Consider the following 21,733-nt stretch of genomic DNA (forward strand, 5'->3'; position numbering starts at 1 on the left):
TTTCATTCATAATTTATCTAATAACATCTTAAGGTTCTCGATCATTCGAAAGATTTTGCGATCTTTAATTATTTTGATTTTTCATTTGAAAATGTTTCGTAGAGCTTCGTTTAACTATTTCCTGTCCTCTGAAAAATGATAAAATCTGTTTTTAATTTAAGCCAAAAATTGTTATATTATCCTGTTATTTATCATGTAGATTTTTTTTTTACCAATCAAAGGAACGAAATACGATTGCTCGCGTCTGGTCGAGGCGATTGTAAACTTTTGTTAAAGGTAACGGGGTTGCACTTTCAACTTACGGCGGTTAAAGTCAATTCGATAGCAGTTAACGAATTGTTGGGGGTGAATAGAAGGGGTTTGTGGTTAACGTGAGGGGTTGACAGGGGAACACATAATACATTGTTACCCCATCCACCGGATTCACCCCTTCCACGTGCAGTAATTTTCTCTGCGCGGAACCGACATCGCAGTGAACTATCTCATAATTAAAATTACCATACTACACGTACACATCGAGAAATCTTGGCACCCTAACGCATCGAACATGCGTTAAACTTATGTTTCATTTGCTGTTATTTGTTGCTTAATTATCGCTAATAATAGTAATATCGATATCGCGTTAATTAATCCGCTACTTAAACGTCGATATATGTATCTATATATTAATCTTTCCATATTAAAAGGAAAATTTCAATTTCTTCGTTCGATTTCTCTATATTTTGAAAACGCATTAATCGTTCATTTAAAACATTGACAAATACAAATGCTATAAATACTATGAGAAAATCCTACGTTATATGCTCAAATTGTCTCTTATATCTATTTTCATTGTGATTGAGTTACGAGGCTTCTAACTAATTAAATTCATATAATTAAGTTCAATTATATTATGCCAGGTATTCTACAAATCGATCACCTTTCGATCTATTCTTTCTCCATCTGATAATTAATAAATAAGATACGTATTTCAAATAAAATTCAATTGATATTTAACGGACAAAGTTTTGAAAATATCTCTTTTTTGCTTCGCTATTTTACAGTACGTGGATTGAAAAATATTTGATATGACCATAAACACGTACCTAATATTCCCAGTGATAAAAATTTAACTTCAATAATATCGTAGTTAGATGTAACAGCGTGTTATGGATAGATACATGCAACGTATTAAATGCTCAACACGTTGATGCTCAACTTTTATTATACCTTTGAAGTATCATTTGGAATTAACACTTTCGTTTATTTAATCGTAGGAGTTGATACACAAGCAACGCGTTGCTTCTAAAATTGCTCTTTGCTAAGTTTTCCCATTTCAGCCGTCAAAGCGTTTAAGCGGCAAGAAATGACCCGGAGGATGGTGCCAAATACCAGCTTCCTTCCCTCCTGTCTTTGCCCATCGATTTAAAACATTTGCCCTCCGCGAGACGAAAGTTCTTCGCCATTCGAGCTAGGGTGCCGCGAAATCACCCTAATATTGGATTATATCGATATACTGGGCATACATATATCATAGCACGGGACTGGAACGTACAGGTTACTAAATTTCCGATTTCTTTACAGAGATAAAGATATTATGCAGATCAGCAGGTTGCAAATTGTACTGCTTCGATGAAGCGTGGAATTTTTATCCTTGAAAGCAATCGTATCTTAATGTCTTAACTCTCGGCAAAACGATATTAATTTATTTCGTTGAAATTATTGGTAATTACGAACAACGGAGAGATAAATTTAATTAAAAATTGAATTGAAATTATAAATGTATATGACGCGTACAACGCACAATATCTCACACAACTGTGTCTAAAAAATGTTAGAATTTCGTTCTACGTTGACAAAGAGATATTTCAAACAAAAATTTCACCTTCTAACCTGTACAATTTAAATAAATCAAATTGTTTGTGTTTTCTGTATCTATTACTAGAATAATATCAATACAATCTGTTATTCTACTTGAAAAAAAAAACAATCTGATTTCTAAGAGAAATTTGAACAAAAAAAGAATTAAAAGTCTGAATGAATAGAAGAAAATGAGAACGAATAATCCGTAGCTATGAATCTTTCCGCGTGATGTAAAATTACACGCGATTACTATATTTAATGGAAAAAAATCGTCGCTCCTTTATCGAGGATATTCGATCAGCGGGAGAAGACTCCACGGAGAGTTGAAAAAGTTGCCTTTGAAAAGCTGGCGGTGAGTAGCGACCTCGACAAGGTCGGTGCATTTAGGAACCCTTTAATCGAGTTGTTCGGTAGTCAGGGTAATGACGTGTGCTCGAGCACACAGCTCACGGTGTTTAGCACTTTATCTATCTTCTCCAAGTTATTAATGACACTCGCTGAGTCAGATGCCGCGGCGAAGTGCGGCATCTTCAGAGTTTAATATCCGAAGAATCGAGTCACTCGGCCGACTACTCGGCCGCGGACTTCTCCATCCGCTGCTGGCCTCGAGTAGTACACTCGTGTCGATGCGACGAGGCGCGCGACGAACAAGCTGGGGCATTTCGTTTCCAATATCCTTCACCCTGGCCGAAGAATCGAGTGTCGCCACTATTCGCAGCAAATAACACGCTTTCATTTTGCAGGAGCACATCGGACAAGTGGTTGGAATATAAAAAAGAACAGGAATTCTCGCCGCTCGGACCACCAGTTCGGGCTTACGAGAGAAATTTCGCGGCGGAGATCCGCGAGAGACAAAAGAGATAAAATCAGCTGGAAATCGCCCTCGCCAGAGAACATCCGTCAAATTCTAACAGCCTCGGCATCGATGTTGTTTCGTCTGAAAGATATACCATCGTTCTTTTAATTTACATTTTACACCAATAGAAGTTAAATATAAATTGCAACGATGTACGAAAAACTAAGCTGTAATGGAGTAGTACATAGTAGAGTTAGGGACGATAATATGAATAACAATAGGACACTAGCTGTTTAGCAGTAGGTTGATATTTTAATAAGAAAGGTAATAATAAGAAAGATTGTTAGTTATGATTATAGTATAAATATGGTTAAGCATATATTGTAAACAAGTAGAATGTAAATCAGGAGCCATCCTAAGGCACAAAGCAGGGATTAAGAATAAATAAATAAATAAAGAATACTTTACTATAACATTCGTGTGTTGTTACTCGATTTAGTAATTAATTAATATCCAAGAACTTGATTTAATAATATCTATGCACGTATAGAGAGAATCGCTTAAAATGTAAAATAACAAACTAATTGTTTTGAGACTGTTGCAAAAATATCGATCTACTTTTCTTCGTTTTAGACTAAAAAATTCTTTTATACCTGCGATTATTTCTATGAACTCTCCTGCGTAAATGTCGCACGTGTTCGAGTTAGGTTAAGTTAGCGTTGCATGTGATCAATAACTTACTATTGCACGCAGTTAAAAATCGTTTGTAACCAGAGGCCAGGAAATCCGTATCTCGCATCTGGATTTATCAGAGAATGATCAGTGAAAAAATGAAATGAATTTTTTATACGACATCGCATGCAGCGCGTCGTGTATTCGTAAATAAAGTATCGGAACTGGCATACAGCTACCTTTCATTCGATAGTCGTGCCTTCAACGCTACGTAGGTAAAATCATTGATGGTCATTGAAATCGAAGAAGACGTCTGAAACTCAAGAAATTTATTACACGTGCGAATAATTATTAATGGTTGAATTTATGTAATCAATTCATGTAATTGATCTTCTAACCAGAGTATCTTTCGACAGTTTTCGTAATTACGGATTATTTGATCGCAACTTTTAATCGAACTTCTCGACAACCACCAGTGGGGAACACTAATAATTTAAAACAAATAAATTAGATTGAGAAAACAAGTTCGTGCAATATTGGCAATCTTAAAATTGATGGAAACGTTAGCCCGTTGTTAATTTAGAAACATGAGACGCGTACGAAAACAAAGTTGTGGCAATATCTTGAAAAAGGTCGTACGAAAATTTTGTTACACCATAAAAACACATGTCTCGGAGTTTTGCCACGAAACGGGACTTCATGGTTGCAAATATATTTGCGAACCTCAACGATCTACGATAGAAAGGTGAGTAAAACCATTATTTTATCGATTCGTTAAATATCACATAGATATAATATAACGATATTCTAAAGCAAAGTAATAACAGTAAAATGTAGGAAGAAAAAAATATTTTACATGCAACTATGTATACAATTTAAGTAATACTAAGTGTCAAATAAAATTCAACCTACATAGGTTCAGTGAATTAACTAATTAAAATCAATGTTAAGAGAACGAACAGAAACAAAGTGTAATTAACACTGAAACAAGCAAACTTTTGATTTCTACGATCGTTCAAAGTTAATTTCGAAAAAATGTCGAAAAATAGTTATATACATTTTATGCGTATTTTACAATTCATTTACTTTTATGCCACTTCAATTGTAGTCATCTGTATATACATGTACCTGCTACACCTACTACAGATAAGCTATTCGAGTGTCAAAAGCAATAAAGAGCGATCAATATATGATTCAAAAACCATTAACATACGAATTCCAAAATTCATTTAGCCTACTGATTAAGCCGTGTATAGGTACATTATAAGTAGATGTCATTAATGGAACTTAATTTCACCTTTGTTTCAATTAAATCGAAGCGCGATGTAATCACGATACTATTCGTTCCGCGTTCATTTCGGTAGAATCGCATGGGCAATAATGGTGGTCTCATCGCTGTGCATTGCAATCGGAATGCTGAAAGTTACTCTGAATTATTACGAGCAGCATTTAGTTCTCTCGGTCATCGAAACGACCCATCATGGAATATGGAATTATCCGTTTCCAGCGGTTACGGTATGCGATATGAATCCCGTATCTCTTCAATTAACAAAAAAATTCACCGACAACTTGTGAGTATTGTATTTTTCTTTTCTCTTTCGTTCTTAATCGTCGATTAAACTTCCTGCTACTCGTTATATAGAATCTCTTATCGTGATTTAACGATAATCCTTGTTTCTTGATGATCGATTGATGATATATCACACAATTATATTTATGGTAAAGATTTAGTCAGTAACTTGTAGATCTTTCATTTGCATTTTCACCTGTATTTCGTTGTTGATATTTGATTAAAATCGTTATCGTGTAAACTTCCGTTATACTCATTACTGCCGCTCTTTTATCATCTTCTATTTTGTGTTAGCTTATACTGTATAGATATAGCAAACCACTTAAATTGCACAATAGCTTTTTCCTATTGTTTTTACAGGACATTTCCATCGAGTCTGTCAAAGGAATTTATAGCTCGAGAAATGAGATTACTGAACGAATTATTATATCCTGGTATATACGGATCACGCGTTCGAAATAATCTTTCACGATTGCAGAACATTTTTGACATGAATAAGCTTTCAATACCAACGATCATGAACTCGGTAGGTAACAAAATTATAGGAAACATCATACAGCGTCATAATACAGAGAAAACAAACTTGCTAGCAAATATCTTTCATAGATTCGTATCTATCGAATCAAAGCTATTCGAGATTGTTAAATAAAGTGCCACCAAAGAAAGCACGTTGGATGTAAATGAGATTGAATTTCAGGTTACGCGAAATTGTCAAAGTTTGTTGGAATCGTGTAAGTGGAAATCGAAGATTGAAAACTGCAGTACCATATTTCGATCAAGTATCAGCCGTGATGGATTATGTTGCAGCTTTAATTATATTACTTACGATTCGATTATGGAAAATCCAAAGTATATATATATTTAGATTTAAGTATCTATATTAGTACATTGTTTCGTATATTATTGTTTAAATTATAAATTTTATTCTCTTTCTCTTTTAAATTTTTACATTTCTCTTTTAAATTTGAAGTATAAAACCACATAAAATGACATCGTGTGGATATCAGAGTGGACTCAATATATTGCTTAATCTGGATGTCGAAAATAATGATGCCGATATTATGGAATCTACAGAAATAAAGGTAATATTTCGTATTAATTTCTGATTGTGAAAAAAGACTGTTAAAAATTATACTCTTTTGTTACAATCTTTGAGTTCTCTTTTGCCCAATCTAATCTTCGATTCTTGTAACGTCTACTATATTTTTACAGATCATGCTACACGACCCTTACGATTATCCTGATCATAATGCACCGAGTAAATTGATAAGCGAGCATGAATATTCGTTTTTGACTGTCCAACCTGTAGAAACGTATTCGACCCTTGATATCAGAAAGCTAAAATCCACCATGAGAGAATGCATATTTTATGACGAAGCAAATAAAATGATTGGTAACGATTGGAACAGAAATTTCGTCCCCGCAAGATATTCATTCATAAATTGTCTAACGAACTGTCGAACAACTGTAATTAAGAAAAAATGTGGATGCATTCCATATTATTATCCGCAAAATGGTTAGCTTGCTGTAAATACAACTTGTTTTATCTCGTAAACTTGCAAAATATTCTATAATGCAGCGTTTCTTTTGATAATTACTAGATCTGAAATAAAACAAAAATTATCTATAAAAAAAATAATCAAAATTTAGGAATATTCTTTCACGTTTTTCTACCTGTTAGCTTTAAGATAAATAATATTCTGTTGCAGATACCAGAGTATGCAATTTAAGAGATGTCGAATGCCTAGAAACGTTTAAATGTAAGTAATTCACAAGTATTATTAATTTTCCAGCCTTTCTTTTTTATTGGCGATTTATTTATAAAACTAGGAATATGGAAAAAGTATGGCATAATAATACTCTGTGTAAAATATTCTTATAACAAGTGAATATATAGAAATGAATTTTTAGTTTGGTATGATACCTCTTGGCCAGGAACAGATATGTCGCCCAAAACTTTACAGCTTGTAGAATTGGATACTAAAGAAAGACCTTGTAATTGTAAACCTGATTGTAATTTTTATCGTTATATCATGGAGAATTCAGCAGGAAATCTTGATAAACGCGTTTATTATGATGGTCTGACTTACACTACTTATTCCAGGTAATTTTAAGAATTTCTTAGCAAAAAATATTCGTATATTTATTACAAAATACTTGAAACATATACATTACATAAGATATTGATTGAAATTGATTGAAAGCTTTTAATACTAGTACATATAAATTGAGAGTAGTATTGGATAATAAAAAATTTTCTGCAAAAATATATAAAAGTTAGCATTATGTATATATTTTTCTAATTTTAGTCAAAAATAACAAACTCCATAGTTTATCAAGCTATCTTTTATTATTAATATTATATATTATAATATTATCTTTTATTATTAAATATTAAAAAATAATCAAAAATATTTATATGTTTATAATTACGAATGACATAAATTACAAACACATATTTTTCGTTGTAGCGAAGGTAAAACCTGGAAAAATCAAAGTATAATTCATATATTTTTTGGAGATCTAGTGTCTATTCAATTCCGACGGGATATGCATTATAGTTGGCGTCATCTGTTCGGTAATATCAATTGTTTATTAAAATAATAAGTGAATTTAAATAAAAATATAATAATAATAATACTAATGATAATATAAATTTAATATTTGTTTTAGCAACATTTGGTGGTCTCTTAGGAGTCTTTGCTGGTTTTAGTTTCATGTCTATTTTTGAAATTATTTATTTTTTTATTATTCGGGTTTTAACCGATGCATGTGTAAAAAGAAACACAAGAAACAAGTCAAACTAAATATCGACAATTTTTTAGGTTATGCAAGATACTAGGTTATTAAGTAAACGTCTTTTTTTCTTTTTTTTTATAAAATATATATATAATATATTATTTTATTATTCTATTTTATTGGTTTTGTACATTGAAGGCAATAATATTGTCTTTCCTTTTTTATATATTTGCTCGGTAATCTGGTAACTGAAAATCCATAAGTAATCTGCATGTTTTCAATTCAGGTAATTGAGCAATGGAATTTGTTCCATTTAATTTTCCTTTCTTCTTCATTACCGACTGAATTGTTTTTCTAATAGCCTTCAGGAATGTAATTTTATTTCCTCCATTTTGTAAAATATTACAAAATTCTTGTATGAACCAAGATCCTGTAAAATATGAATTTCTGATGTGTGAATAATACACCTAATAAATATAGTTCTAACCTATAAGATAGAGATAATTATATATTACCTTCTTCTTTATGACGAACAGATATGAAACCTTGCATAGTTGACATAAATATACAGAAATTTTTGTATGGTAAAATACTTGAAACTTCACAATTTAAAGGACCATCTGTAACTAAATGACTTACTTCATCATCATTTATTTGTCCTGCAATTAAAAATTATTGTGATTTTACAATCTCAAGTTTTAACCTGATAGCATAAAATTACAATTTTTGTTACCTGTCACCTTTCCCTGACAAGCTTGTATAATAACTATTTTAATAACATCCTTTAATTTTATACAACAAAATTTGTGTTCAATTGCTTCAATGCTAACTTCTTTTTCATCTGCACTAATAATACCACCTAGAATTAATGACCATTAACGATTAATAACTCATACAACATAATGCTTATGATGCAAAATTTACTACATTTTACCTTTACAACCATGACTTAAAATGCATACAAAAATGCAATCATAATCAGTACCAAAGTCTTTTGGAATATTTTCTAATGTTGTCAGTATTTCATCTTTGGTTAAATCATTAAACACCTCAATAGTAAAACCAAATCTTTGGAATGTTTCTGATAGTTTCATACGATCAGCCACAGTTCCAAATCTGGTTTCAAACTGAAACAAAAGTGTTATACATATGCACAATGTCACAACCACCACAGCGTGACTCTACCTCTGGATCAGTGAAGATTTGTTACAAAAAGTTGCTGCAAAATTGACCTTTTAACAAATCTCTACCAATTCAGAGCTATAGAATAATGCTATAGTAGTTGTAAGACACTTACTCTTGGTACACCCTATATAATTTTATTTATATTGGGATAAAAATGATTGTTTATTAATACAATACCTGTTGACCTGAAAAACGCATTTGGCTTATAATAATACAAAGACCATTGTTTAATTTTCTTATATCTTCTCCTTCCACATCTGACAACACAGATTCTTCTTCTCTCATGGAAAATGTTTGTATTTGAGATATACTAGTAGAATTTGTACGCTGTGTATCTAACACATTTTGATGATTTTCATATTTTTTCAGATCTTCATAAATATGCTCTAAATCTTTGAAAATCTTTAAATGTTTAAGCAAATTCTCAAGTTTGGCCTTACCATCTAAAATAATTAAATATTATGTGAACAAGGAAATTATATGAAATTACAAAGAATAGTATGTTTTTAATGATAAAAACAAACCTGGATATATTGAAATATAATTTACTTGCATCCAATATAACATATGTAATTCAAGAAAATCTACATCTTTTAAATATTCTTCATATACAGTTAAATCAGTTCTAACATATTGCAGTAATAATTTGATTTTATCTTCAGAAAGAGCTTCACATAATAAATATAGACTTTTTGCAATTAAATTTAAGTATCTAGAACATGATCCATTTTTTGGCAGATACAATAAATCCAAATCTTCAAATGATATTCCCAACTTTCGTATAATTTGCCTATTTTGTATAATACATATAGATTCCAATAATTTACTTTTCCAATTTTCAGGATATTTATTTATAAATTCTGTAAGTATATAAACTTTGTGATTTTTATAGTTTTGTAATAAATCACAAATTTCTCTGAAGCTATGTTGATAATCAGTTATCATCAAAAATAAAATAGATATTTTCTCATCGATGCTAAGATCATTTTCTATTTTCCATAAAATATCTTTGTTTAATACATCTTCACTTACATTACTGCTTAAGACAGATGGTTTTGCATCAATTAATAAAGACATTGCTTTCCACAAATCTGCTTTAATAATATACCTTGGAAAAAAATAATATTGTAAAATATACATGTTTTCACTCTACATGTGAATAATATAGAAATATTGAAAATTGATAAATTTTGAACATGTACTGAAATAGTATTAGAGCGTAAAATATTCTACATATTATAAATTCTACAAGATACAATAAATTTATAAAAGGTATAAAAAGGATAAAAGTCATAATTTGCAAATGATATTTATAGAAGTAAACATAACATGAATGTATATACATATATTTACTAACCTTTAATAACAAAACAATTTGAAAAGATTAATATGAATAAATAAAATAATGCATTATTAATAAAAAATGAATAAACAAATAAAATTGAAATAATCAATTGGTAACGAGTAAATTAATATAGATACCGTTAGAAAGTAATATATGATGACAGATTAACAGTCATTAATTACAGTCATTAAATACAGTCATTAACATACTTACTTTGTAATATTATTTTGTAATACTTCTACAGTGCAAATTCTTTGCAATATTTACACAACTTTATTGCAATATTCAGTTTTGGTTTCTGTATTTTACTTAAAATATTGCCTCTTCTTTAAGCATTTTCAAATATTGTTATATATCAATCGACAGATATCTTTTTATTTATAAAAATCTCTTTCTTTGAATATAACGAAACACATACTATTGCGTATTAATCTACAGTTTATACATATGTTTAATTGATATGTTAAATACATATTTAAACAATGTGATTTTCGCCATTCATAAATAGAAAACATAAGTAATAAAGTATCAATATTTAAAACAATCTTATTATTTAAAGTATATAAGATTTTTTTATTCGGTGGATTTATGAATTGAGTATTAAATTGCAGTGATCTAGTAACAGTCATATGTATGTACATAGTACATATCATGATTCTGATATATATGTAGTATATTCAACATACAGGCGACTCGGATTCAGGTATAATTCGTGGTAAATACGTAGAGTTAAACAACATGGCAACGCCGTACTTGGAAACATCAGGGATCCGATTCTGGATATTTCAGTTTTGTATTGTTATACCGTGATTAACTTGTTATAAAAAATTATTTAAGTATGTACAATCATTTTAATAATTATATATAAATATATTTATAGTGAAGTAGAAGTAATATATAAAAATCATATTTTTTGTGGATATCTGTTTTGGTTTTTGGAAAAGTTTGATATGCGATGCTTGTATTTGAAATATTTACATCTACATTGTGTAAAGCAAGTTTAAATTGCTTCTGTACAAAATGTTTAAAAATAAGCAAGGAAACATATAAATTCGTAAAATTACATATAAAAGAAATAAGATTAGTTACATATATAATAATATTAACAAGGAGGAATTTCAAACCCGCACACCGCGATTTTAATATTTGTATAGAAGATAGTTTTGGAAAAATATTGAAGAGATTTGAAAATTGAGGGTAGAAGCTATACTTTTTTTAAATATCTTGGGGGATAGAGGATATACATAGAAAGAATTTTTTCTTTAAATCAATTATATAAAGAGCTAGAAAAGAGAGTTATTTGTTTAAACGTTGGCAATTTCTTTTTGCCAAATATTAATTTATCTTTACATAAAATCATATGCATAGTGAACAGATACATTAAAATAGAGGAACTTTTTGCTTTTTCATTAAACTTACTATCTCGATTTATTTTCTGAAATATGATTACATTTAATAAAAATGCTTACGTGGTCGATAAGACGTTAATATGCTGGTAAGATTTTTTTTTATCTTTGAATCTCGTTGGAGAAGTTTTCCCAACATTTATTTTTTTTCATATTAAATAACTTTTCTTTGAAAGTACATAACTGAATTTTAAATATGTTTTGTCAACATTGTATTCACTGTATTATTATTTTAACAGTATTATCACTATTTTCATTGTTGCTATCTATATGACGAATAGTACTGTTTCATTCATTTCATTAATATTATCACTTACTATAATACAAATAAACGTTTCATAAAATCGCGGGAAACCATACTGATTAGGTTATGTTTACATTAGGACAGAACTCATTCACTGTTGCCAGATTTATGGTTAGCACGGATTGTACCTGGAGTCGGTTGTAGCCAAGTTGCGTTCTACCAGGTTCTACCAAACAGGTGCTTTTGACGTCACGTCATCGCATTCGTGAGTTGTGGATTTGCTTCGAACATTCTAATTTATTTGAAATTAATTATCATGTCAAAAAGCAAACTTCATCATCAAGTTGACAGCAGTGTTGTCGCAGTAAAAAGTAAAGTAAGTAACCTCTTAATTTAGAGTCCCATCCTTTAAACTATACTATTATTAAACAGAAAAAAGGTATCATGTAGTAACATTCAAGTGTCCTTTCTTTTTTATTATGCTATTGAACACTTTTCTACACAGAAAATTAAAATTTTTTTTAGTTTGATGCAGATATCATAAGATTTTCAGTCAACCGTAATGAAGCAATTAATTATGAAGATTTTAAAAAGTTATTGGCTGAGCGACATGATATTGGTCCTGACTTAACTTTCCTCATATGGTACACAGATCCTACCGATGGTGATTTATTACCCATTAACAATGACAACAATTTGGCAAGGGCATTACTGGCTGCAAAACCTCTACTTAGAATTTTTATTCAAAGAAAGGGTCAAGTAATTTTTATGACAAATAATTATCAAAGATAAATTCAATATAAGATTTAAGTGCAATAATATTTATTCCAAAGTATATAGTAAATAGATTGATAGAACAAAAAACTATTTTATGTAATAGGGGATGGATTAGAAGACATAAATGGATATGGGACAATAAAACCAAAAAATTTGATATCGAGTATTCTTGGTGGCACACCTGGAAAACCAAAGTCATTAGCTATATCTAATCCTCACGATTTTAGACAAGTATGTCTTAATTATATGAATACAAATTATTTCGTGTATCATTCAAGATATATGTTAAGTACAAATTTTATGAACAATAACAGGTATCAGCAATAATTGATGTAGACATATTACCAGAAACTTGTCGTCGTGTACGATTATTGAAACACGGTTCTGACAAACCATTAGGATTTTATATTAAAGATGGAGAAAGTTTTCGAATATTGCCGCCATCTGCAGGAGGTGGGATTGAAAAAGTACCAGGTGTATTTATTAGTAGATTAGTACCAGGTGGCTTGGCTGAAAGTACAGGTCTTTTAGCAGTAAATGATGAAGTGCTTGAAGTGAATGGTATAGAAGTTGCTGGAAAAACTTTAGATCAAGTATGTAAAATTGTTATATATTATTTATATATTTTTATTTCCATGTAATTCTTATACCTTCTTTCCTACTTCTATTTTCTCATATTTTTTCATATTTTAAACAGGTCACAGATATGATGATCGCCAATTCTTCGAATCTCATAATCACAGTAAAGCCAGCAAATCAGCGAGCAGCATTAGCTGCACCAAGACGTGGATCATTTTCACGTAATAGTCAATTGTCTTCTGGAAGTCATCAGTCGACACAAAGTGCTGCAACTGGTAGTGATGAAGATGCAGATGAAATTGTAGACTTAACTGGCGTAACATTACAGGATGATGCAACAACTTCAACTTCACAACATCATCATTATCACCATCATCACCATCATCATCAAAATCACTATAATCACGATCAAGGTGTTTTACATTTATAAATAAATGCACTACATAATTCTATTTATATTATGCCATGCTCAATTGAATATTGGTTCAAATATTCGTTCATCCAAAAAAGTATTTATAAATAAGCATAAAATATAACATGACAATAAGAAAATGATGTGCTAAAGTAAATGAAGCATTATGAAATCATGGTAGCTACTGTTTACATAATTTAATGATAATTTAGTTGAATTAGGCACCAAAATGAATATTAGATTCACATGAAATGAACATTTTCATAGAAGATTGTGCCTTTTAATATGATACATACATTTTCCATTAAAATCATTCTGTAATATTATCACTTATTCTTACTAGATCAATATTGTTTCGAAAATTCAGTTCTATAACTAAAATCATTAAAATTAAAAATATTTTTCATATATAAAAGAGAGTATTAATACAAAAGTGAAACATAAGCAAAGAACATATCTCTCCTTTTATGAATCAAAATTAAATTGTTTAATTTTGTACTTATTTAATAATATGCATTTCTTACTTTAATACTTTTTGTAGCTATATACAAATATTATATACAGAAGGTATTAAAGTGACAAATTGATCCATGTAAAACAAAAAATTATAATTAATGAAAAAGCATAATATATAATTATAATCGGAATATAATAACAAAAAATTTTTCGCATGATACTTTTAGTTGCAATAGAAACAAAAAGTATTATATAAGAAAATTTTCTTTTAGTATTTACATTACTTGAATACAATGTGTATACATATATTTTTTATCAATCTGTTGAAAAGACATGTATGGAGTATATTATATGATGATATGATAGTATGATATATAAGAGCATTATTGGAAAACAGCAATATTTTTGAAGTATTAAAATAATATTTATAGTTCTTAATATAGGAAACGCATGAAGTGTACTTAAGTTTTACTTTTAATTTACTTAAATTTCTACTTAATGGCATAAACCGTGAATAGAGATTTAAAACTGTAATGTATAAAACTATCTTTTCAGAATTATATTTTATCATTCAATTGGATAATTAGCAAAGAAATCTGTTGTTAATTAACACATTGTTCGTCATTTCATAAAATATCAATTTTTCAATTGATTTTAATCATTTTAATATGTATATAATGCAAATAATTAGATTTAATAACTTAATTTATCATTCTAAGTAGAAGCCTTTATTCAATGATAAAAGAAAGTGTATATATGAATAACATAAGAGGATGAAATACTAATATAAGCGTCTTATTTTAAATTGGATGTACGGACTCAAAAAAAACTGAGTGGCCTTATACTTAGATCATTCCAATGTTTTTTATAAAAATGCAAAACTGGGATTATTCCTACTCTGATGCATTCGGAAACATATTTACTCATATATGTATTCTGTTCATTTTACTGTAAGTTTAGAGTGTTGAAGTTTTCGAATTTTAATTCCAGTTTTATAAATGTTATTTGTTATCTAATTGAACACTAGATATTAAAATATACTTTACAAATTTTAGATGTAAGAACATATAAGATTATGAAACATATTTATATACATGTAAAATATTTTCTTTATATATTTGTGCCTTCATTGTTTTATCCATGAATATAAAAATTGGATTGTGATGAATTGTATCACATTCCATTTACATAGAACTTTTGTAGTGCAAGAAATATATACAGTGTTTCACTAATTATGTTGTACGATTCTAAATTGATCAACGATTCTAAATTAGATTGACAAAAATACATGCATGCATGGATAAAAGCAGAAAAATCTTACCGTAATACAATTATAAATTAACTCGTAGAAATAAATTAATCATTAAAATATTTTCGTTCCCAAATTAGAGAAACTATTTTTATAATAATATCATTTTTAATTTTGCTAATTCGGTTTCATATCAATTGCTAACAATGCAAATGGAAAAAGAAATTATATGTACAGTATATCTTGTAGTAAATTTTGTTCATAAAAGCAAATACTTTTTGTAGAAGAAAGCGGATATGTACCCAAAGGATAACTTAGATAATTGTGTAACAAATAGTATAAAGAATGTATATATAAACATTCACGTATATGCTATATACACGTTATGTACATATAGGATGAATTAGTAAGAATGACTATCTGGAACATCTCATTACCTACTGACTTCATCAAAAAATGTTCAAAATAAAATTTATTCCAGGGTTTGATCAGGTGAATATAAGTAGTTTGATTTTTTAATACCTTGTATGTTTTTAAATATTAAGATGATATCAAGAATATTTGTTATAACATTAGTTGACTCAGCTTGATGCTCTCTACAAATTTGTCAAATTTAATATATAGAAGACAAGGAAAGACATATTTTAAAGTCAAATATAACACAAAATAATGACATTTACTCATGAACGTATAATATCAATCACTTTAATTTTCAAACTGATTTTATTTACATGTTAATGTCAGGTATAGAATAAACCGGGCCTGTCCAAGCGGTCCTGATTAAATTTCTATATCATAATGTGAATATACGCGAAAATTGTAGCATTCTGATGATTCCGAATATTGCTCAGTAGCAATAGTAACAGCAGTCCTTCCAGTGAACAAGATATCTTCAAGACAGCGTTGATTACATTCTAATTTTCTTAGCATTCAGTGACAAAATTTTCGTCAAGCGGCATAATCCATCCTACGAGGTCCTTACACACGGTGAACCTTGTAAGGACGTAATCCTTTTCCATGTATTATTCTTCTTACTGCTTTGCGTGAAATCCCTACTCGACGAAGTATTCTTCGTAAATACATCAATGAATACATACGGACACAAACGATATCTTGTTCTTTCTTACGCTAATAGACATAGCATGGGATCGTCGAATGAGGAATTAATTAATTAGTGTAACAGTCGTGGATCGTTGATCTCTTTAGAAATCACGACGATCCGGAATTTCTCTTCAGCGCTACGATTTTCCATTAGTTCTTGCTGATTGTTCATATATATCACGAATCAAAGAATAATTTTTACTGACCTCATCAATACCACGCTTTCTAAACTTTATTGCTTATTATTATATCCATTATATTCTATTCTATCATATTATATTGTTATTAGGAAATACGACGAATATTAAGTTCATTATCTCTTCTGACATGTCAGTATTTACATATTTATCACATTACTATTTCCTATTATAGTGTATATTATTACATTTATACATTTCTTGTTTTAAATATTTAAACTTATCTAATATTCTATGATTTACGACGAATGGCGTCGATGTAGAACACGGTAGTGATCCTGATGTAGGTAAAATCAGGTAGTCAACGCTTTATATATGAATATATGAATAATAGACGTCAGGTGTATTTAATTGACACACACCTTGAAATTATCCAATATTATACATATACGTATATAGACATCTACAAGAAGCTAATGTTAGCTTATGTATTATAATAAGCACGATATCTGTATGACAATTATTAATTTAAAAAATCTTACACTAACATAACTTTCGCGTCATATACAATTTTTAATATACACTACTATTCTTCTATACTCGATATTTCTTTATATATAAAATATTATAATTTTGTTCAACTATATTGTGTATAGTAGCAAAAACATATTCTAATTTGCAATGTATATATTATAACTAATATATTACACTGAATAAGCTCAGTATTAACTCAATTTACGTTAAATATCATAAATAACCTCACACGTAAAACAGAATGTTTTAATTGTATCACTTTTTTAAGAACAAATTAATCTTTTTTATGATTTATATGCTTTGCTATATATAAGATTTTTAATTTTTTTTTTTTTAATTTAAAAACTGAAATTATATGTTTTCAAAAATATTTCTAGTAGTAAAATAAATTAATGTAAACATTCTAATACAAACTTTATTGTATCATAATTTGTATCATACACAACAATATTTTAGAAGTACAAGTTTACATAACTTTGTATTTATGTACTATAAATTAGAATTTATTTAAATATTTCACTATTTATTCGTTGTTGAATAAACGTTCCTTACAAAATTTTTTTGAAATAATATTAAGATAATATACTCTAGTCTATGATCAAAAACAATGTACATGAAATAATAAAATACCAATTTCTGGATATTACTATTCAAATATGTATGTTTAAACTTTCTTATATTTTACATGCACATAAAATAATGCAATGTAAAAATATAAATTACATTGTAAAGTCATAAACAATGTAATTTATAATTTTGTAGAGATTGAAATTTTTGTATTAAATAACATTCATTATTTTATTAATCCATATTGGTATAGAAATGTTAAATAACATATATTTTGTTTTAATAAACTTATATTTCTTAACATTTGTGCAATATCTAATTTTAATTCAACTATAATATTTATATTTGCATAAAAATTGATTATTTTAAAAGTATAGTACAATATAAGAGAGTGCTTTGTTATCTTGTGCATACTGTAGAATACAAACATCATTATAGTATATCACATGAAATGAAGACTTACACGTAACAAATGTACATTAAAATATGTCTGAAGAGTTCCTTTCATAATACTGAGTTTTAGACTAGAATTTGTAATGACAATCATTAATTTATTAGGAAAATATAACATTTTGTAACAAAACAGTATTAATAATACAGTACGATCTCACTGTGAAACATAGTAATATAGCTATAATATAGGATATCCTTTTAAATTTGAAGCAATTTAATTTTGTAAAATTTTAAAAATTTATATACATATTATATATAAATCTCACTTTATTTTTAAATGAATTTTTATTCATTCATGCAAGCCAAAATTACTTCTACTTATAAACAATCTCTTTCTATTAAAATTAATATTACGAAAACAAAAAATGCAATAAGAAATCATATTTCTTTCATTTATAGTTCATAATTCACATCACCAAAATACCTAAGGATTTTTTAACATTAGATGTTTCTGGTAATGAAAGCGCCCATTTTCTTAGTCCTGTTAATAAAACTGAACTTGTAACTACAATTGCTCCTCCTACTGAATAAGGATTTGGTATTTCATTGAAAAATAAAACTTGCCAGAAAAAGGCAAAAACTATGTCTGCTGATCTTGCTATTGCAACTGGTCCTGCTTGTTCCATTTGTAAAGCTAATGTTAACAGTATTTGACCCCCAAAACTGAAGAGAGCAAGTGCAACAACTAAAAGTCTGTCAGTCCCACACCGAGGTAAGCACAATGCACCTATAGCCCAAGATATAACTATTGTCTGAATCAAGGCAAATGATCCAAAATTTGTCATAATTACTGAGAAATGGAGGCCTTTTAAAGCTCGTAGCAAAACATATGCATTTGCACCAAAGAGAGTTGCTGAAAAAGCTGCTACAGCTCCCCATAAATCTGCATGTTGTGTTTTTATATGGCCATCTGAAAGTGACTCGATGGTATGTCCAAAAATTAGTGGTGGACGTGTTATTAAGATTACACCAATCAGTGTTAAACAGACTGTTATAACATTAAATAATCCACAAGGCTCTTTTAGGAATATTCTGGCAAATATGGCTACAAATACAGGAACAGAAAATACTACAACAGATGCATCAGCTAATGGCATATGCCGAAATGCATAGAAACTTAACATGAGGCCAGTGGTCCCCACAAAACTTCTTAGTATTAGCATTAATCTACGTCCCTTTGGAAATGGATGTTCACCCTTATATATTACAATTGGTATTGCTGGTAATAATACACCCACGAACCGAAATGCTGCCAATTCCATTGGATTTACTTCCACTAAGCCCTTCACAATGACACTGCATAATGAAAAAAATAATGATGATAATGTTGCCAATATTAAACCAAGATAAGGGCATGATTTACACATTAGAATTGAAAATCGTTTTTGTTGTGTTGTTGTGTTACTTTCAATATCACCATCAAGTAAATGATGCAGTTCAACATGTTCTGACATGTCTGAAAGAAAAAATAAAACTCAAGTACTTTTCAAAGACATAAATACTAGACAAAGATTTCATAATTTAAATAAAATAGGTACATGACTATATAGATGGAACAATTACAAAAACATTATATTACTAAGGTGCAGTTTGTCATTAAGCATTAAAATGTATAATATCTAATAAACATTTTAATTAATAACTAAATAAAAATTAAAACGAATGGTAGATGTCCTTTGATAACAAATTTAAAAACGTGAGTTTGGACATTAAGGAATAATTCATTTTTTAAATATTATTTGTAATGTCATTTTAATAACCTATCATAAATTGATGTTATGTTATTAAATGTTATAACTCACCTGCAATAGATACAATAAATGATTAATCACAGCATATAGTTATATTAGTAAAATTATGTAATAAATAATTAGAGTAATACATTTATAAATTATTTGGAAGACTAAATTATTTTAAAAACTTTAATAATACATCTTTCTTCATTGCCACTGACAATGTCCCTCACATTTTTCTTTTATTTCTATTTTAATTAAAATATCACGTTGTTACTCGCATGAAGTAAGCAACTCATCACAACATTCAGAACGCAAGAAAGGCGTTTAATTTAGATCACGATCATGACCGTGAGTTAGAATTCAAATTATACATTGCATTTGAAATATCGGTTCTTAAGTGTTTTAGTTTTAAAAAACATATTTTTATATAGATACTATTAATTTCCAACGCGTAACACAGTTCACTAATAGGATTACTAGATTATGAATAAACAGCGGACAATAATTAAAAATATTAGTATTCTTATAAATTTTATTTTTATTCCCACTTTCATTTTTACTATATTCAAATGTTATGATTTGTCAATATATTCAAATTACAAATTTAAATGTGTCAATATCAAAGGGTTTATCAAAGTAAAAGTACATTCGCGATAATAATAAAGTGAAAACTTTTATATTAAATATCGTTTTAGATATTATAATACATGAAATTATATAAGCATAAAAACATACCTTAAGAATATAATAATGTAAAAAATCTGTTCATAATAACGGGTGGATATTGTTAACTTGTGAAGTTTTTTAAGCTAAGTAAAAGAAAAAAGTTATACCGAGTTAAGAAGAGAAACGTCGAATAATATTAATAAATTTAATGAAAATGATTCAATAAAGGTAAAGATATCTATATTAAAATGCGAATTACTTCCGTTCAAATGTCGCGGCGAACTAAAGATGGGTGGAGTCGGTCTCGTACAGGATTCGCGTTTAATTAATTTTTTACCTGCATTTACTTCCATTAGATATCTTGTAGGGATGCAGCAGGATACAGCTTCTACATTATTGTCTTTTGATAAATGATAGTATTCTCGTTTTTTATATCACTCCGTTTTCATTTTTTATATTAAAATTATTTTTATTTTAAATTGATATATTTATATCTTTTTCACATGTTTTCTTATACTAAACACTTGTTTTATTATTAATCATTATTATTAAATAATTTTCGTTCTAAATAAAAATGTAATAATCTAATATCATATTATAAATATAAAAAATATATCTACAAAAATATTGTTATATACAATATATAATATAATGCTTAAATTATTTAGTTTTTGAGGTTTCAATGCCAGATATACAGTGCTGTTTAATTCAATTATAACTAAAATATTTAATTTTGTGAAAATAGATAATATCTGTTGGGAATATATTTATTTTAATTAAACTACTGTACATACAATACATACAATACATACGTATACACAGACATATGCTGGATCATATTTTGGACTAGTTTTAATATGTTCTTTTACATAATATATATATGAAATTCATACAGATTGCAGAATATGTAATTAAATTAGTTTATTAAAAGATTTCTAGTTCTATGGTTACTAACTACGTATTATCTTCCTTGATATTATACATGTTGGATATGATATCCTTCCTTATAATTTAAAATGCTGGAATAATCTAGCATTTTCAAATACAATTTAGAAATGTTTCATATTTTTTTAAATTTTAGAATCTAGTAATTTCCACCTATAAATACATTTTCCAAATTTGAAACAAGTAAAAAGCCAAAAGTCGTTTTAGTATTGGTTACTGTTATCAATTCTATAAATTTTTAAATATTTCCAATATGTAAATTAATATGTTATACGTCTAATTGACATAAAATAATATTGTTTTCTTTCTGTGAAACATTATT

General features: G+C 28.4%; 5 protein-coding genes across 9 annotated transcripts in view; 3 read left to right on the top strand and 2 right to left on the bottom strand.

Annotated features, from left to right (window-relative positions):
• The window catches only part of LOC126878335 (histone-lysine N-methyltransferase 2D-like), an 80,227-nt gene extending 77,116 nt beyond the window's left edge, over positions 1-3,111 (top strand). Inside the window, exon 5 of the mRNA XM_050641034.1 lies at positions 2,586-3,111. The gene's annotated coding sequence lies outside the window, so the exon portion shown is untranslated. The remainder of the gene's footprint in view (positions 1-2,585) is intronic.
• A 634-nt stretch (positions 3,112-3,745) lies between these two features.
• Positions 3,746-7,708, top strand: LOC126878309 (sodium channel protein Nach-like). The gene is made up of 10 exons (XM_050640962.1): positions 3,746-4,055; positions 4,675-4,881; positions 5,241-5,406; positions 5,578-5,729; positions 5,851-5,962; positions 6,093-6,396; positions 6,590-6,640; positions 6,792-6,984; positions 7,352-7,458; positions 7,554-7,708. The coding sequence occupies exons 1-10, from the start codon at positions 3,898-3,900 to the stop codon at positions 7,685-7,687; spliced, it is 1,584 nt and encodes a 527-aa protein (XP_050496919.1). The 5' UTR covers positions 3,746-3,897; the 3' UTR covers positions 7,688-7,708.
• Positions 7,704-10,763, bottom strand: LOC126878305 (caspase-8-like). 2 transcript variants are annotated; one of them, XM_050640953.1, is made up of 7 exons: positions 10,363-10,763; positions 9,329-9,912; positions 8,982-9,247; positions 8,554-8,746; positions 8,353-8,478; positions 8,135-8,278; positions 7,704-8,049 (listed from the first exon to the last, which is right to left on the bottom strand). In XM_050640953.1, the coding sequence occupies exons 2-7, from the start codon at positions 9,879-9,881 to the stop codon at positions 7,841-7,843; spliced, it is 1,491 nt and encodes a 496-aa protein (XP_050496910.1). In that variant the 5' UTR covers positions 9,882-9,912; positions 10,363-10,763; the 3' UTR covers positions 7,704-7,840. The 2 variants fall into 2 exon arrangements, with proteins under 2 accessions (XP_050496910.1, XP_050496911.1); XM_050640954.1 differs by lacking the exon at positions 10,363-10,763 and adding an exon at positions 10,287-10,350.
• A 105-nt stretch (positions 10,764-10,868) lies between these two features.
• LOC126878307 (partitioning defective protein 6) lies at positions 10,869-15,255 on the top strand. Of its 3 annotated transcripts, none has more exons than XM_050640958.1 (6): positions 10,869-10,985; positions 11,939-12,175; positions 12,325-12,553; positions 12,680-12,807; positions 12,891-13,169; positions 13,274-15,255. In XM_050640958.1, exons 2-6 carry the CDS (start codon positions 12,116-12,118, stop codon positions 13,583-13,585), a joined length of 1,008 nt encoding a protein of 335 aa, XP_050496915.1. In that variant the 5' UTR covers positions 10,869-10,985; positions 11,939-12,115; the 3' UTR covers positions 13,586-15,255. The 3 variants fall into 3 exon arrangements, with proteins under 3 accessions (XP_050496915.1, XP_050496917.1, XP_050496916.1); XM_050640960.1 differs by having other exon boundaries at positions 10,881-10,985; positions 11,964-12,175; XM_050640959.1 differs by lacking the exon at positions 10,869-10,985 and having other exon boundaries at positions 11,027-12,175.
• Positions 15,256-15,929: 674 nt separating this feature from the next.
• Positions 15,930-20,146, bottom strand: LOC126878306 (solute carrier family 35 member G1). 2 transcript variants are annotated; one of them, XM_050640956.1, is made up of 3 exons: positions 19,867-20,144; positions 16,400-19,520; positions 15,930-16,324 (listed from the first exon to the last, which is right to left on the bottom strand). In XM_050640956.1, exon 2 carries the CDS (start codon positions 19,516-19,518, stop codon positions 18,472-18,474), a length of 1,047 nt encoding a protein of 348 aa, XP_050496913.1. In that variant the 5' UTR covers positions 19,519-19,520; positions 19,867-20,144; the 3' UTR covers positions 15,930-16,324; positions 16,400-18,471. The 2 variants fall into 2 exon arrangements, with proteins under 2 accessions (XP_050496913.1, XP_050496914.1); XM_050640957.1 differs by lacking the exon at positions 15,930-16,324 and having other exon boundaries at positions 17,359-19,360; positions 19,867-20,146.
• Positions 20,147-21,733: the final 1,587 nt, after the last annotated feature.

Source organism: Bombus huntii, chromosome 2 (genome assembly GCF_024542735.1).
Source record: "Bombus huntii isolate Logan2020A chromosome 2, iyBomHunt1.1, whole genome shotgun sequence".
NCBI lineage: Eukaryota > Metazoa > Arthropoda > Insecta > Hymenoptera > Apidae > Bombus > Bombus huntii.

Bases quoted from the DNA above. Each gene is read 5' to 3' on its own strand.
- LOC126878306 (XM_050640956.1), bottom strand. From the start codon at position 19,518: ATGTCAGAACATGTTGAACTGCATCATTTACTTGATGGTGATATTGAA.
- LOC126878309 (XM_050640962.1), top strand. From the start codon at position 3,898: ATGAGACGCGTACGAAAACAAAGTTGTGGCAATATCTTGAAAAAGGTC. The intron at 6,397-6,589 runs GTTAGCTTGCTG...ATTCTGTTGCAG, and splicing joins ATATTATTATCCGCAAAATG to ATACCAGAGTATGCAATTTA. The intron at 6,641-6,791 runs GTAAGTAATTCA...ATGAATTTTTAG, and splicing joins ATGCCTAGAAACGTTTAAAT to TTTGGTATGATACCTCTTGG.
- LOC126878305 (XM_050640953.1), bottom strand. From the start codon at position 9,881: ATGTCTTTATTAATTGATGCAAAACCATCTGTCTTAAGCAGTAATGTA. The intron at 8,279-8,352 runs GTAACAAAAATT...TTTTAATTGCAG, and splicing joins TTGTCAGGGAAAGGTGACAG to GACAAATAAATGATGATGAA. The intron at 8,050-8,134 runs GTAATATATAAT...CATATTTTACAG, and splicing joins TGTTCGTCATAAAGAAGAAG to GATCTTGGTTCATACAAGAA.
- LOC126878307 (XM_050640958.1), top strand. From the start codon at position 12,116: ATGTCAAAAAGCAAACTTCATCATCAAGTTGACAGCAGTGTTGTCGCA. The intron at 12,808-12,890 runs GTATGTCTTAAT...GAACAATAACAG, and splicing joins ATCCTCACGATTTTAGACAA to GTATCAGCAATAATTGATGT. The intron at 13,170-13,273 runs GTATGTAAAATT...TATTTTAAACAG, and splicing joins CTGGAAAAACTTTAGATCAA to GTCACAGATATGATGATCGC.